The 14,878-nt window shown below is 50.2% G+C and overlaps 1 protein-coding gene across 1 annotated transcript in view; it reads left to right on the forward strand.

Moving 5' to 3' along the window:
• Positions 1-1,153: 1,153 nt before the first annotated feature.
• Positions 1,154-14,878, forward strand: part of LOC123369053 (protein FAM107B-like) — a 61,851-nt gene continuing 48,126 nt past the window's right edge. The window contains exons 1-4 of the mRNA XM_045014422.1: positions 1,154-1,270; positions 4,735-4,771; positions 11,337-11,484; positions 12,139-12,283. Coding sequence (XP_044870357.1) covers positions 1,154-1,270; positions 4,735-4,771; positions 11,337-11,484; positions 12,139-12,283 — 447 coding nt within the window. The remainder of the gene's footprint in view (positions 1,271-4,734; positions 4,772-11,336; positions 11,485-12,138; positions 12,284-14,878) is intronic.

Genomic DNA, 14,878 nt, shown 5'->3' on the forward strand with positions numbered 1-14,878 from the left:
ACGTACCCACCACCAAATTACTGCTGAAGCCACAGGACAGGCATTCCGCCGAAGGCTGCTGCCGCCCTCACGGCGACCAGCACGCCACCCCCCGCAGTTTGCCGCCCCAGGCACGTGCTTGCTGCGCTGGTGCCTGGAGCTGCCCCTGTGTACATAGTTGTTATAGTGTTAGTTGTCATAGTTGTAATGTTGCTAGGGTAAAAATTATCTGACAATCATGCACACGGTGCGCGCACACCTAATTGGAATCGATATGAGCAAGCACTCAAAGAAGAACTCTTCCTTACGGAGCGGATTGCTTAGCATGATTCTTGAAAGTTCAGCTGAAAAGCAGAGGAAATCAAGGTTATTGACAGTGTTTGGCTATTACAATTAACAGCTCAGTGCTTTCTGTTCGGGATATTAATGACCATATGGAAAAGTATGTGTGCATAGCAGTGAGCTGGAGAAGTAAAAATTATGCTTTTGAATTTCCTGAAATTATCAACTGCATTATCCAAAATGACCTCATGCATGAAATAGCATTGGCAATGTTTCATACTCTAGCTGTTGATGAAAGCACTGATATATCCATTAACAGATACTTGATACTCTACTTTAAATATAGATCCATAAATTCTGCAGACTATAAATCTTCGCTTGGTGGACTATTACGATTGCAAAAATGTGATGCTGTCTCAATACTGTCTGCAATCAAAGTTTTTATAAAAAACACCAACTTGATCTAGCAAAAATGGTGATGTTCACATCTGATGGTGGCTCCACGATGTTGGGCAAACTCAATGGGGTGGTGGCTCAGCTGAAACGTGATATTCCACACTTAGTCCAGCAACATTGAATTGCACACCGGGAAGACTTGGGGATTTCCGATGCATGGAAAGAGGTCAAGCTGATAAGAGACACCGAAACCTTAATGAAAACTGTCTACATGGTGTTCTGTCGGTCATCCAGGAGAAAATGCAAATTTCAGAAAATAGTGGATGCTTCTGAATGTGAGTCGGTCGCTTTCAGGCCACTCAATGAAGTGCACTGGTTATCTAGGCACTTTGCACTTTGAGCAAGTATTCACAACTATAATCCTCTTCTGGAATATTTTGAGCAAGACAAAGATACTGATCCAGTTTCTAAATACTGCCACAAAAAGCTGAATACCATGGAATACCGAATAACATTAGAAGTTTTGAATGATGTTTTGTCGGAGCTGGCTTCACTATCCATGCTGCTCCAGAAACGGGGCCTTAACCTCTTGAAGCATTTCACCTTGCCCGAGGTAAACTGAACAAGATCAGAAGACAGTACCTTGGAGATTCAGTCTTATGGAGTGACAAAGCTAAGGCTCTTAAATATGAGCTCTCAAGAAAATAATGAAATTGATACCAGTTCCATAATAACTTTAATAAACATCTTGTGTGCACATTTGGCAGGCAGGTTTCCAGACGATTAAGTCCAGGAATGTCCGCTTCTGATTGTGCAGCAATAGTTAAGTGTGACTTCAGTTTTGGAATTTATCAGGTCAAATCCTTATTTTCAAAATACAAACACTTTCTTGCTGAAGAGATTGTTATAGTCAGTCAGTACAATGACTTCAAGTTTGCAGTAGCCGAAAGAATCAAAAGCCAATTGATTTTAAGTTTTTCAGATATGGTGACATTTGCTCACCAGAACGAACAGTTTTAGGATCTTGCAAAGTTGATGGATATTGGAGGAACATTCCCAGCATCAAGTGCAGAATGTGAGTGTGGCTTTAGCTTAATGAACACTCTAAAAAACAAACTATCAAATCATTTACAAGTAGATCATTTGGACATGCCGATGTGTATTAAGAGTTACCAGCTGGATGGAGGACTGATAGATCTGGACAGAGTTTATATTGAATGGGCAAATGAAAAAGGTCTCAGGGAAAAACAGTAAAGTTAGTTTAGCAGTCTTTGACATTTCGACCAATAAGGAAATTAAAATGCATTTGTAATTATATATCTTATTCTTGGCTGATAATCATTTGCTATTTTTTTTTAGGAATATTTTAAATTTAAAACACAAACTCTCGTTTTTCTTTTTTTACTTATGATGTCTCTATCTGAAAACCCATATAAATTGACATAATGGCATACTTATTAAATTGTCTTTATTGTATGTTTATCAAAATCTTTTCGGACATGTGTATAGAATGAAAGGTGAAAGTGGACACCAATGGACAGAAGCCTATGGACTGATGATTATGACTAATATGTGCTTGATATATGCTCGTGATGGTCTACCAAAAAGATCATAAAGCGTAATGCTTAAAACTATCTTCTGCTTCATGAAGAATGGTTAAATTTCCTTTTTCTAAGTATTTAAAAATGGCATTTATAAAATAATATGGTGTAAAACTATCATCATCACAAATTGCAAATTAAAACTTTTTAAATGTATAAGCATTTTTCTCGCTTGGGTGCATTTGCCTCATGGTGCACAAATTTGAACTCTGCTTCAAAAATTTGCACAGAAGAAATTTTTTGAGCACATGGCCTGTCAAAAATTAGAGGGAACATTGCCTCCCACACTCCATGGCCTCAAGCCCCTGTTCCTCTTTCCACCCCAAGAAGCCCACTCCCTGGCCAGGCCGGAAGCTGGCGCCGTGCTGCAGGCAGTGCGGGCAGGCCACCCAGGGAGCCCTGGCCACTGTGGGGACCCAGACCCTCTACCTCCCCTGTGCGGGGGGCCTGGGTGCCCGAAAGCAGCCCCCTGCCTGTGTCCCTACTCCCCTGGGGGGGTGTTGCTAAGGGCAGGTGGAGGGTCCAGGGCTTAGCACAGCAGCCTAGGCTCCCTGGGTGGCTCCTACCACAGATGGGCTCTGGCTTCTGGCAGGGCTAGGAGGTGGGGCTTTGGGGGGAAGAGAAGGAAGCAGGGGTGGGGCCTCATGGTGAAGGGAGGCTAAGACCCACCTCAGCCCCTCCCCTGAGCCTCAGGCAGGCAGAGTGGCACCTCAGGGAATCTGGGACAAATGATGTCCTGGAGTCATTCAGTCCAGGACGGGACTTGAAGTCTTCATTTCAGGACTGTCCCACCCAATTCGGGTGGGTGGTCACCCTAGACCCATAGGTCTGGCTGCCCTTGACCTGGCTGTGATGACAATCTCTTCTTCTTGGGGGATGTCCCTCACTTTGGTTGCTGTTCTAACTCCTGGCAGTTGGCACAGAAGAGTCTGTTCTGCAGTGGGATGGGGCACCCAGGCCTAGCATGGGAACGGGCGTCTCTGTGGGCAGCGCTGATCACTGCTGTGTCAGGCTGCAGACAGTGCAGGGCCCATAATAATGAGCTGCATTGATCTGGCCCCTTTCCACTGTGGATCTCAACGCTCTTTACACAGGTCGGTCAGTATCTCCATTTTACAGACTGGGGACTAAGGACTGAGCCAGCTGAAGAACTGGCACTAGAGCCCAGGGCTGAGAACTCTGATCCGGCTCTTACCACAAACCACCTTCTGTCAGAGCTAGGGCTGGAAGCCAGGCCTCCAGACCCTCCCTGCTCTAACCACGAGACCCCATTCCCCTCTCAGCCTGCCAACCCAACCCAGGAGTACTGACTCCCAGTCCCCTGCTCTAACCACGAGCCCTACACGTCATTGTGGGGACAGAAATGGGAGGCTTGCAGGCAGTCACCTGTCTCAATGCTAGCTCATGTGGGGCTTCCTCCAGAGCACCATTCACAGGGGAAAAACTGAGAACCCCTCCATGGCCATGCCTGGCTGAGCCGCAGCAGAGCGGGCTGGAGTCTCCCTACTGAAGCCATGCTATGGAGGGAAATACAGCCTAGGAGATAAGCCACAGCTGGGGACTCAGCAAACTTGGTTCAATCCCTGGTTCTGCCACTGCCTTGCTGTGATTTGGGAAGTCTCTGGTCAGTGCTACAGGGCGGGGGTGTCTTGCTGTGTGTACCACACCCGGCACACCCTGCCTAGCCTCTCAGTGCCACTCAAACATGCGGCCTACAACTCCCCAGAAGTGGCTGCAGCCAGAGCGCCCCCCTGGCAGTGCTGGCTGACAGGAACAGTCTGTCTCCAAACCTGCTCCCCTCGCCTCTCTCTTCACACATGCACCCGCAAGCCAGCGAGTGGGGGAGGGGAAGTGCTTTGCACTGTAAGGCCCTGTGCCGCGGTGCTGTAAGCTCTCCAGTGTAGCCACTCTAAGTCCAGTGACAACCTGGCTCATTCCTGAGCTCCCTCACCCTGCTGGCTAAGCCGGGGCTGGCGTTAGTGCTGGGGCACGTCACACACTGACGCCACAGCTGGCAGCCGAGTTCCCCAATCAGAATTGGGCCTGAACTAAAAACCTGCATCCGAAGACCCCCAAACTCGGAGGACATAGTCAGCTTGGGTCTTTGCAGACCTCGCTGTATCCCCTGCTAAGACCTAGGCCTCTGAGCATAGCATGGTTGGCCTCCCTGCAGCCTCTTGTGCCACTTGTAAAGTGCCCAGGTTTTCTGGAGCACTTTCCCCCAGGGGAGCTCAGTGTTTTACAAAGGCAGCTCACTGTCAATACCCTCAGTTGACGCATGGGGCAACGGGCACAGAGGGGGAAGGGGCTTGCCAGAGCTAGGAATAGAGCCCAGGGCTGTGGCAGGTCTCCACGCACTGGGTCACAGCAGCACAGCCCAGGTTCGTAGGACCTAGGCCCAGCCTTGCCCTTGGGGCACTTTTATTTCATGTGCTTTTTTTGTCCTGTCTCTGAACCCAAACTTTTTATTTTCCAGGGTGACTGCAAAGCCCAGCAGAGCAGCGTGAGCCCAGGTAAGAGTCTCTTCTCCTGGATGAGAGAGCAGGGAGATGTGGGGAGGCCCCGCTGCCCAGGGAATGAGAACCCAGAAGAGCCAATTGTTTTGGGGCTGGGGCTGGGAGTGGGATTGAGTTTTGCCTCTTTCCATGCCAGCAAGTGTTCTCATGGGCCGCTGATTAGGGGCCCATTCCCACTGCGTGGAGAAGCTGTGTGGCCCCCAGCTGAGGGTGGTCCCCCGGGCTCCCCTTTTCAAAGGCTGCTAACCTTACTCACAGGAACCACTGTGAGGTGACAGATGCTCTGTCCCTGCAATCCCCCCAGCCAAAGGTGAAAATAAGCCAGTATGCCAATAAAGTGCTGTCACGGCAGTGCTTTAAGCACCATACCGGCAGGGCCGCTGACAGGGTCGGGGGTGGGGGGAAAGGGGCAGCTTCCCTGGGGCCCTTTAAATTGCTGCTGGAGCCCCAGGTTGCATGGGCTGGGCAGCACTGAAGGGCTGGCTGGGGGAGTCTGGACCCGCCCCTTCTGGGGGCCCAGAGCTGCGCCACCCCCAGCCTTGCTCAGGAGCCTGACCCCACTGTGTACCTTTAAGTTACTTTCTCCCCTGCCCCCAGCCTTATCGTCTGCTCTGGACCAAGACTGTAGAACAGGACTAGTGATTAGGGCCCCTCCCTTGAGACACTCCACAGAGGCCTGACTGTCAGAGGGTGGGCGATCAGTGACTCAAGCTAGGCACCCCAAAAACGAGGCATCCCAAATCACAAGGCACTCTGAGAAATCTTGGTCCTGGTTTCTCCATATTGGCCAGATGTGGAAGAATAGAGAGACCATTTAAGGACACATTTTCCAATGTACCGGTATATATCTGCAAATAGGTCATAGGTACAGTCCCACGTATCCTGTGAATACCAAACACTACACAGCCTTCTTAGCCAAGCCTCAGTTATCTGAAATGCCCTGAGATCACAAATAGTTACGAGCTGTTAATATTCAAAACAGGTGCTACAGGTGACAGTGGGAATTACAGACCAGTTAACGTTTAGTTTAGTGTCATGTACTGGTCAAAACATTAAGTTAAAAATAGAATGTTACAACACCTAGCTGGTCATGATACCAACCGGCTTCTACAAAAGAAAGTCATGCTTTGCTAACCCATTACAATACTGTGTGTCAACAAAATAGAAGATAAAGGACAGCCAGGTGATGTAATTTATTTGAACTTTCAAAAAGTGTTCGACAAAACCCCTCACAAGAAGCTGTGAACTAAGGGGTGTGTGTGTGAGGTAAACTTCTGTCATGGATCAGAAACTAGGGATGGCAGTAAACACGCAACAGCAGGAGCAAGGTTGTAGTAACTGCCCTACTACACCAACATAACTCCACCTCCACAAGGGGTGTAGGGCTTATGTCGGTGTAGTTAGGGTGACACAGGGTCTGTGTAGATCCCACAGGTTACTTACATCAGCTGTTGGCTGTCGTTCTTGTCAGTTTCACAGCTCCCAAAGGCTGGCTCACAACTCCAGTTGTCTCCCCTGGGCAGGTGAGGGGCTTCAGATAGACCCTGGCTGCCCACTGGGCTCCCTGCCACCAGCCCAGCTGCTGCCCAGAGGCTCCCCAGTCGCCGCAGGGAGTCGAGAGCTCGGGGGTGGGGCTGTGTACAGAGCTGAGAGCCCAGGCTCTCAGCCCCCCACACTGCCCCTCTTCAGTCAGTGTAAACGCTTCTGGTGAGCACGTGCACCATTGACAAGGAGGGTGGTGCGGACATCAGCCACTTCAGTAATTACTACAATGGTTGTAAGTTGACCTAACATAAGTTGACTTGAGTTTCTAGTGTGGACATTCCCTGAGAGAGGGATTCATGGAAGCCAGAGTGCTGAGCAGAGAGCTGCCTGAGGCAGCCATAGTGAGCCCTGCCCCTCAAAGGGACTTCAGGCTGGAGGGAAGTGCTTTGCTCCACTTGGGAGTCACAGCCATGAACCTACGCCAGGTCAGCCCTTTCTTGCAAAAAATCTTACTACAGACATGGTGTCCATATACCCCAGGCTCAGAGCACTCCCTGGGCTGTGGGAGACTCAGGTTTGAATCCCCACTCTGCCTGATTCAGAGTCGGGCCTCACATCCTGATCTTCTCCCTCCTGGGTGAGTGCCCTAATAACAGGCTATTGGCTAGGGAGGAGGGGGGGGGGAAGCTATTTCATTAATTTAGATGGAATCAGTGAGTCCAAAGAGTCAAAGGTGTTAACATTGCACAGTGACAGGACTGGTAAGCCGGGTTTGGGGTTTAGTATACAGACACCTCAGCCTGCTCAGCACCTGTGGCATTCAACCATTAAACACCTTTGAACTCTTTATTAAAGATACAGGGAAGACAGATAAAGCATTTTCAATGCAATGTATTGTAACACCTCCCTCATTGCCTTTAGCTGGAGAGTCTTTAAACGGAAGCTCCCCTTTGACAATTTTAGATGGTATCAGAGTTGGTATTAATTTTTGCTCTTTGCCCCAAATGGACAGTTAGCTGGCCTGGGCTGGCACTGTCCTTGCTGTGGTTGTTAAAGTCTGATCCTGGTTCCTAGCAGACAAACCCAGCCACACACCCACCCACAAGAGGGGAGAACAGAACAGCCAGGAGAGGAAACGCAGGTTGACTCTCACTTGCTACGACAGTGCTGGAAAACCCAGGCCCAGCACACGCTCTGATCAGCCACTCTGGCTACGTCTACATGAACACTGCAATTACACTCCTGACTTGGGCTTGCGGGGCTTGGGTTAAGGGGCCGTTTAATTGTGGCATAGACATTCAGGCTTAGGCTGCAGCCCGAGACCCTCCCACCTCACAGGGTCCTAGAGCCTGGGTTCCAGTCTGAGCCTGAATATCTATGCCACACTTAAACAGCCCTCAGCCTGAGCCCAAGTCAGCTAGCACAGATGTCTAATTGCAGTGTAGACATACCTGCTGAGACCTGACAACTTGTGCCAGCATCGGGCTGTTTAGGGCATTGCTTCTTTCTGCTCACAGGCTCACAGCAGTGGTGTAAAATATACGACTTGGCCAGTTGAGTCAGACTCTTCTTATAGAAAGGTAAAAGGAGAGAGAGAGGAAAGAATCATAGGACTGGAAGTGACCTCGAAAGGTCGTCTAGTCCAGTCCCCTGCACACTCATGGCAGGAATAAGTATTATCTAGACCATTCCTGACAGGTGTTTGTCCAACCTGCGCTTAAAAATCCCCAATGATGGAGATTCCCAACCTCCCTAGGCAATTTATTCCAGTGCTTAGCCACTCTGACAGTTAGGAAGTTTTTCCGAATGTCCAACCTAAACCGCCCTTGCTGCAGTTTAAGCCCATTGCTTCTTGTCCTATCCTCAGAGGTTAAGAACAATTCTTCTCCCACCTCTTTGTAACAAACTTTTATGTACTTGAAAACTGTTATGTCCCCTCTCAGTCTTCTCTTTTCCAGACTAAACAAACCCAATTTTTTCAATCTTCCCTCATAGGTCATGTTTCTAGACCTTTAATCATTTTTGTTGCTCTTCTCTGGACTTTCTCCAATTTGTCCACATCTTTCCTGAAATGTAGCGCCCAGAATTGGACACAATACTCCAGTTGAGGCCTAATCAGCGTGGAGTAGAGCAGAATTATTTCTCATGTCTTGCTTACAATACTCCTGCTTATACATGATGTTCACTTTTTTTGCAACAGTGTTACACTGTTGACTCATATTTAGCTTATGGTCCACTATGACCCCCAGATCCCTTTCTGCAGTACCCCTTCCTAGGCAGTCATTGCCCATTTTGTGTATGTGCAACTGATTGTTCCTTCCTAAGTGGAGTACTTTGCATTTGTCCTTATTGAATTTCATCCTCTTTACTTCAGACAATTTCTGCAGTTTGTCCAGATCATTTTGAATTTTAATTCTAGCCTCCAAAGCACTTGCAACCTCTCCCAGCTTGGAATCATCTGCAAACTTTATAAGTGTACTCTCTATGCCATTATCTAAATCACTGAAGATATTGAACAGAACCAGACCCAGTACCAATTCCTGCAGGACCCACTCAATATGCCCTTCCAGCATGACTGTGAACCACTGATAACTACTCTCAGGGAATGGTTTTCCAACCAGTTTTTCACCCACCTTATAGTAGCTCCATCTAGTTTGCATTTCCCTAGTTTGTTTATGAGAAGGTCATGTGAGACAGTATCAAAAGCTTTACTGAAGTCTAGATATACTATGTCTACCGATTCTCCCCTATCCACAAGGCTTGTCACCCTGTCAAAGAAAGCTATCAGGTTGGTCTGACATGATTTGTTCTTGACCAATCCATGGTGACTGTTACTTATCACCTTATTATCTTCTAGATGTTTGCAAATTGATTGCTTAATTATTTGCTCCACTATCTTTCCGAGTACAGAAGTTAAGTTGAGTGATCTGTAATTCCCCGGGTTGTCCTTATTTCCTTTTTATAGATGGGCACTATATTTACCCTTTTCCAGTCCTCTGGAATCTCTCCTGTCTTCCATGACTTTTCAAAGTCAATCGCTAATGGCTCAGATATCTCCTCACTCAGCTCCTTGAGTATTCTAGGATGCATTTCATCAGACCCTGGTGACTTGAAGACATCTAACTTGTCTAAGTAAATTTTAACCTGTTCTTTCTCTGTTTTAGCCTCTGATCCTACCTCATTTTCACTGGCATTCACTGTGTTAAACGTCCAATCATCATCAAGCTTCCTGGTGAAAACTGAAACAAAAGTCATGAAGCACCTCTGCCATTTCCACATTTTCTGTTATTATCCCTCCCCCATTGAGTAACAGGCCCACCCTGTCCTGGGTCTTCCTCTTGCTTCTAAGATATTTGTAGAATGTTTTCTTGTTACCCTTCATGTCTCTAGCTAGGGGAAAGAGAAGAAATAAGGTGGGGAAGGCAAAGATCACACACGGGGCGGTGGGGGCGGCATCCCAGATGGTATTTGTGATTTAGCTGGTGCTGGTGTCATCTGGGTCCCTGTCTCTGGCCCAGTCTGGTCAGAAGGCAGCGTGCTGAATGGGGAGCCCCCGAACCAGCCAATGGGAGATGCCAGTGCCAGGAGTGTGCCAAGCCCCTCCCACCTGAGATAGGCACCAGAGTCACAGCTGCAGGGAGGTGCATCGCTCTCCTAGTGATCTGCCAATAGGAAGCTACTACTGGAGCCAGGTGGCATAAGCAACTAAGGTGTCTCTGGCGGGACTGAGTTAGGGCCTTCTCGCTCCACACCGAATAGCCGGCGGAGGAGGGATTGTGCAGCCTGCCTGCCGACTGGCAGCTCAGGAGATAGAACGCTGCCTGGGGATGGGGGCGACCCAGGATCAATCCCTCAGCTCTGCCTGAGGGGAGAGGGGCTTTGAACAGGGGTCTCCCCCTGCCAGGTGTGTGCTCTAACCATTGGGCTAGGGGGAGAGTCAGATGAGGGGTTCTATAATGATGTGGGACTCTCACCTCTGCATTACCTCCTGCTGGTTGTCTCTGGGAATTAGCTCATCCAGCCTCCAGAGTGCCCTCTGCAGGCCGGTGTCCCGCTGCCACTTGGCCCCCCATGTCCCTCTTGGACCCAGTGCCCTGCTATCTGGGGTGCTGCCCCTTGGCAGGAAGCCCTTTATCTCAGGGTCTCCCCTCCCCAGGGAACCCCCACCCACTATCCCCACTTCACCTCAGTCGTAGGCTACTGCCAGTCACCAATTAGTCCCCGCGCCCTGGGGCAGACTGCAGTATAAGCTACCCATCATAGGCAAGGTTGGGTCTGGACCTGCTGCCTCTCTCTGCAACCCAGTGCCTCTATGGGGCCTTGGACAAGGCCCTGCAGCCTGGGGAGTTGCTAGCCTGGAGCTCCCCAGCCTCTCTAGCCTTCCCCCCAGCCCTGCCTCACTCTAGGCACCCTGAGCTTCCCAGCAGCCAGGCCCCTCTCTCTCTGAAGGCAGAGAGAGTCTGTTAAACTCCTGGCTGCCCTGACCTTTATAGGACCAGCTGGGTCTGTTTGGGGCATAGCCACAGCTGAGGCTGCCTCCCCAATCAGCCCCCCTTTTCCTGCCCCAGCCCTTTCCCAGGGCTGATTTCAAGCCCTTCCAGGCAGGAGCGGGGTGACCACCCTGCTACTGGCTCCTGCAGGCTCTCCTGTGGAAGCTGTTCCATGGTGGGTAAATAATGAAAGGGTGACTGGAGCAGGGGGACTCCGGGGCTCCCTCTTGGTGGTGTCCAAGCACTGGGCTACAGTGTCATTCTTTTTCTCTCAGCCCACTGACTGCTGAAATATTTAGCTGCAGTGGAACAGTCATGGGGCCCGAGAGAGAAAAGCCCACCATGGAGGGGGTGCTGTGCTCAGCAGGGAGCTGCTTGGTTTCCACTGGGATCTTGGAGGAAATCCCCTTCCATTTGGGCGTGTAAGCCATCTGAGAGCAATGGGGGGGCTGTGGTGCTCCCCTCTGAGGGGGAGGGGCCTGACACTTTATGGTGCCCACATGGAGGTGGAGCATGGTGAGGAATGGTGGGACCCCGGTCCCTGCCCTCCATGGGCTGGCCTCACTCACCCCATCTTTGTGTTGCAGAGGCAGGCAGCAGGGGCTGTGACCCTGGCACTTACCTGGCAGCAGGTAGCAACAGTGGCCTCATTGAGCCAAAGAAGCTGCCGAACCCAGTCAGAGAGTCTAAGACCCACCAGGAGCTCCATCGGGAGCTGCTGTTCAGCCACAAGAGGTGAGTGATGCTGATGGGTGCCCAGAGGGAATGGGGCCAAGGGAAGAGTTACTCCAGCTGATGCAATGAGGCAGTGCTAGGTCCTTGGCCTTTCCTACTTTATGTGGGAGCTCCTTGGCACTCCTGGTCCTCAGGCACCTCCCGCAGTCTGGATGAATTTGCCGAACAGTGCTGGTGCCTCCAGTTATGGGCTGCGGTTCCCTCGGCAGGCCTGAATCAGTGGGCCGGGAGCAGGAGTCCCTGAGAATGCTCCTGAGGTCAGTCTCTCCCATGACAGCATGGATGCCTCACAGACCTGGGCAGCTTCCCAGAGCCCCCTGGAAGGGGATGCTGAGAGGGACATGTGTTCTGTACTGATTGCTCCGGGGGCAGGGATGTGAGCAGAATGTTGCCAGGCCTGGGGGCAGGGAGCTTGGGAAATAAATAGCTTATCCCCAGGAGAGCGAATGCAAGGACCTGAATACAACCAGGCCAGCTCTGCTGCTGGGGGGACTGTCACAGCATCCCACAGGCTCTGACTGAACCTGGGAGCAGAGGAAACAGGGTGGGCAACTGAATGAGAGAGGGAAAAGGGAGGCAGTCAGAGACGGCGGGTGCAGAAGAAACAGGGAAGCCCCCCACTTCAGTAAAGCCCGTTTGATCCCCTCTCTGCAGGGGGCTGTTGCCAGAACACAAACCAGAGCTCCAGAAGGTTCTGGAGACCAGGAGATTCAAGCAGCTGAAGCAGCAGCAGGAGTCACAGAGGCCCCTGACGGATCTGGAAGAGGAGCTGAGGAAACGACACCGGATGCTGGAGCAGGTCTGTGACAGCCAGTTATTCACTAATCCAGCACTTGTGGCCACAGGATCAGAGCCCTTCCCTCACAACCAGCAAGAAACAGCAACAATCGTGCCCTTTCTCGCCTCCCCTCCTGCAGCCTTGTTAGTTTATAGGGTTGTCCTCTGCTCTGTGGTGCGCAAGTGGGTGCTGAAGTGCATGTGAGTAGGAGAATACAACTCCTGAAGGGGGAAAGCTAAGTCAAAATGAGAGTCAGCTGCAAAGCTCATGAGCACAGTGCTGCCTGTGATCATCTTATCTCTAGAGTCAGTGAGTTCCCCAGTCCAAGTCCAGTCCCTGTGAAAGTTCTGTCTCGCACACTCCTTGGTCTCCCAGGACCAGTTGACAGTCTTGTTGTTCCAATGGAGTGTAGCCGTGGGGGGCGGTCACGGTCTTGGAGGGAGAGGAGCCGGAGCCAACCCCATAGAGGGATTTGAATATTGGGACAGATTTTAAACTGGCCTCTGATTCTGTGAGGAGCTGGTGCAGTGAGCAGAGCACCAGGGCGGTAGTTGCCAGCAGCCTGTGTCGCTCAGGAGATGGGCTGGGGTGTTTTCCGTCATTTCGAGCATTTCTAGGGCACACAGCATCATTCCTAGGCCTGGTCTAAACCTACAGTGTAGGTCGACCTAGCTACATACCTCAGGGCTGTGAAAAATTCTGTGCCCCATGTAATGTAGTTAGGTCAACCCGACCCCACCTGTAGATGCAGCTAGGTCAACAGAAGATTTCTCTGGAGGCAGTGGATTTACTACAGCAATTACAAAACACTTTCCATCACTGTAGTGTCTACACTACAGCGGTGTAGCTGAAGCACATGTAGTGTAGACCTGCCCCCAGATGCAAGTTGTACTGACCAAGCCTGGAGGTCACAAATGCATGGCTTGCTGTGGTAAGGGTAGCACCCCAGTATTATCTCTGCTATCCAAGGCCCAAGTTGGGGTGAGCACCTCCCCCAGACTAGGCTTTCCAGTGCTGTCCAAGGGAGGCTGGGCAGGGGAGACAGTCAGTAAACTCTGTCAGGTGGCATTGGAGCCACTGTGCGCAGACAGGACTGTGGAAGGCAACACAACAAAGAACACTGAGCGAATGCATCAATCTTTAGTAGTACTGCTTGAGCTGTTTCTTGGGCAGGTACAGTGTGTGGTGTGGAGACACATGTGCACTGGCTCCATACCTGGGGACTCATGTACGTGGCACATGCAGTCTGACTGGGGCACAAAGATTTACGTGCGAAAGCCTTGGAGACCAGCTGCCATTTCCTCAGTGGCTGGCCTCGGGATGGGTGTATTGAGAGGAGCCAGCCCAATGGGCTCGGAAGGCTAAGCTCAGAGTCTGGTGAATAGGGCTCTCTGGAAACTACTCTAGAGTCCTATAAAATCTAATGAAGAATCAAGTCGTTCCCATAGAACTTTTAAACCACCCTGTGCCATTTAATATTGAATCATAGCTTCCCTTATTTCACAACTACTATCACCACATTACACAAACATTGACATCACTGGCATGCTGCTGATTTACACCAGCTGAGAATCTGACCTAGAGAGCTTAACTATTCACTGGATCTTAAAATAACATGAAATCAGGGGTGAGGGATGGGGTTAAGAAGAAAAATGTGGCGTTCATCAAAAACATGGAGGGTTGTATTATTGCCTCACACCAGTGCATCTCCATTGGAATCAATAAGGCTGCACTGTTGTAACTGAGGAGGGGTGAAATTTGGGTTTGGTTTGGTATCCAGTTAGAGATTTGGCAGAAGGTTCGGGTGAGGCGTAGGGTTGGGTTGGACTGTGCTGTGATATATGGCAGAAGGTTTGGATGTGTCAGGGGTTGGGTTGGAATGTGGTATGATATATGACAGAAGGTTCAGGTGTGGCATTGGGTTGGGTTGGGCTGTGGTGATATATGGCAGAAGGTTCGGGTGTGGCGTTGTGTTGGGCTGTGCTATGATATATGGCAGAAGATTTGTGTGTGTCGGGTTGGATTGGGATGTGGTGTGATATATGGCAGAAGGTTCGGGTGTGGTGTTGGGTTGGGTTGGACTGTGCTATGATATATGACAGAAGGTTTGGATGTGTCAGGGGTTGGATTGGGATGTGGTGTGATATATGGCAGAAGGTTCAGGTGTGGTGTTGGGTTGGGCTGTGCTATGATATATGGCAGAAGATTTGAGTGTGTCGGGTTGGATTGGGATGTGGTGTGATATATGGCAGAAGGTTCGGATGTGTCAGGGGTTGGATTGGGATGTGGTGTGATATATGGCAGAAGGTTTGGGTGTGGCGTAGAGTTGGGTTGGGCTGTGCTATGATATATGACAGAAGGTTCGAGTGTGTCAGGGGTTGGATTGGGATGTGGTGTGATATATGGCAGAAGGTTTGGGTGTGGCGTAGGGTTGGGTTGGGTTGGGATGTGGTGTGATATATGGCAGAAGGTTCAGGTGTAGTGTAAGGGTTGGGATGCAGTTTGAGGTATAGCTGACAGTTCGGTTATGAAGCAGGGGTTGGGTACAGATGCAGTTCATGATTTTGCTGGCAGTTTGGGTGTGGATTAGATACCTGGTTGGGCTCTGTTTTGAGG

Source organism: Mauremys mutica, chromosome 4 (genome assembly GCF_020497125.1).
Source record: "Mauremys mutica isolate MM-2020 ecotype Southern chromosome 4, ASM2049712v1, whole genome shotgun sequence".
NCBI classification, from domain to species: Eukaryota; Metazoa; Chordata; order Testudines; family Geoemydidae; genus Mauremys; species Mauremys mutica.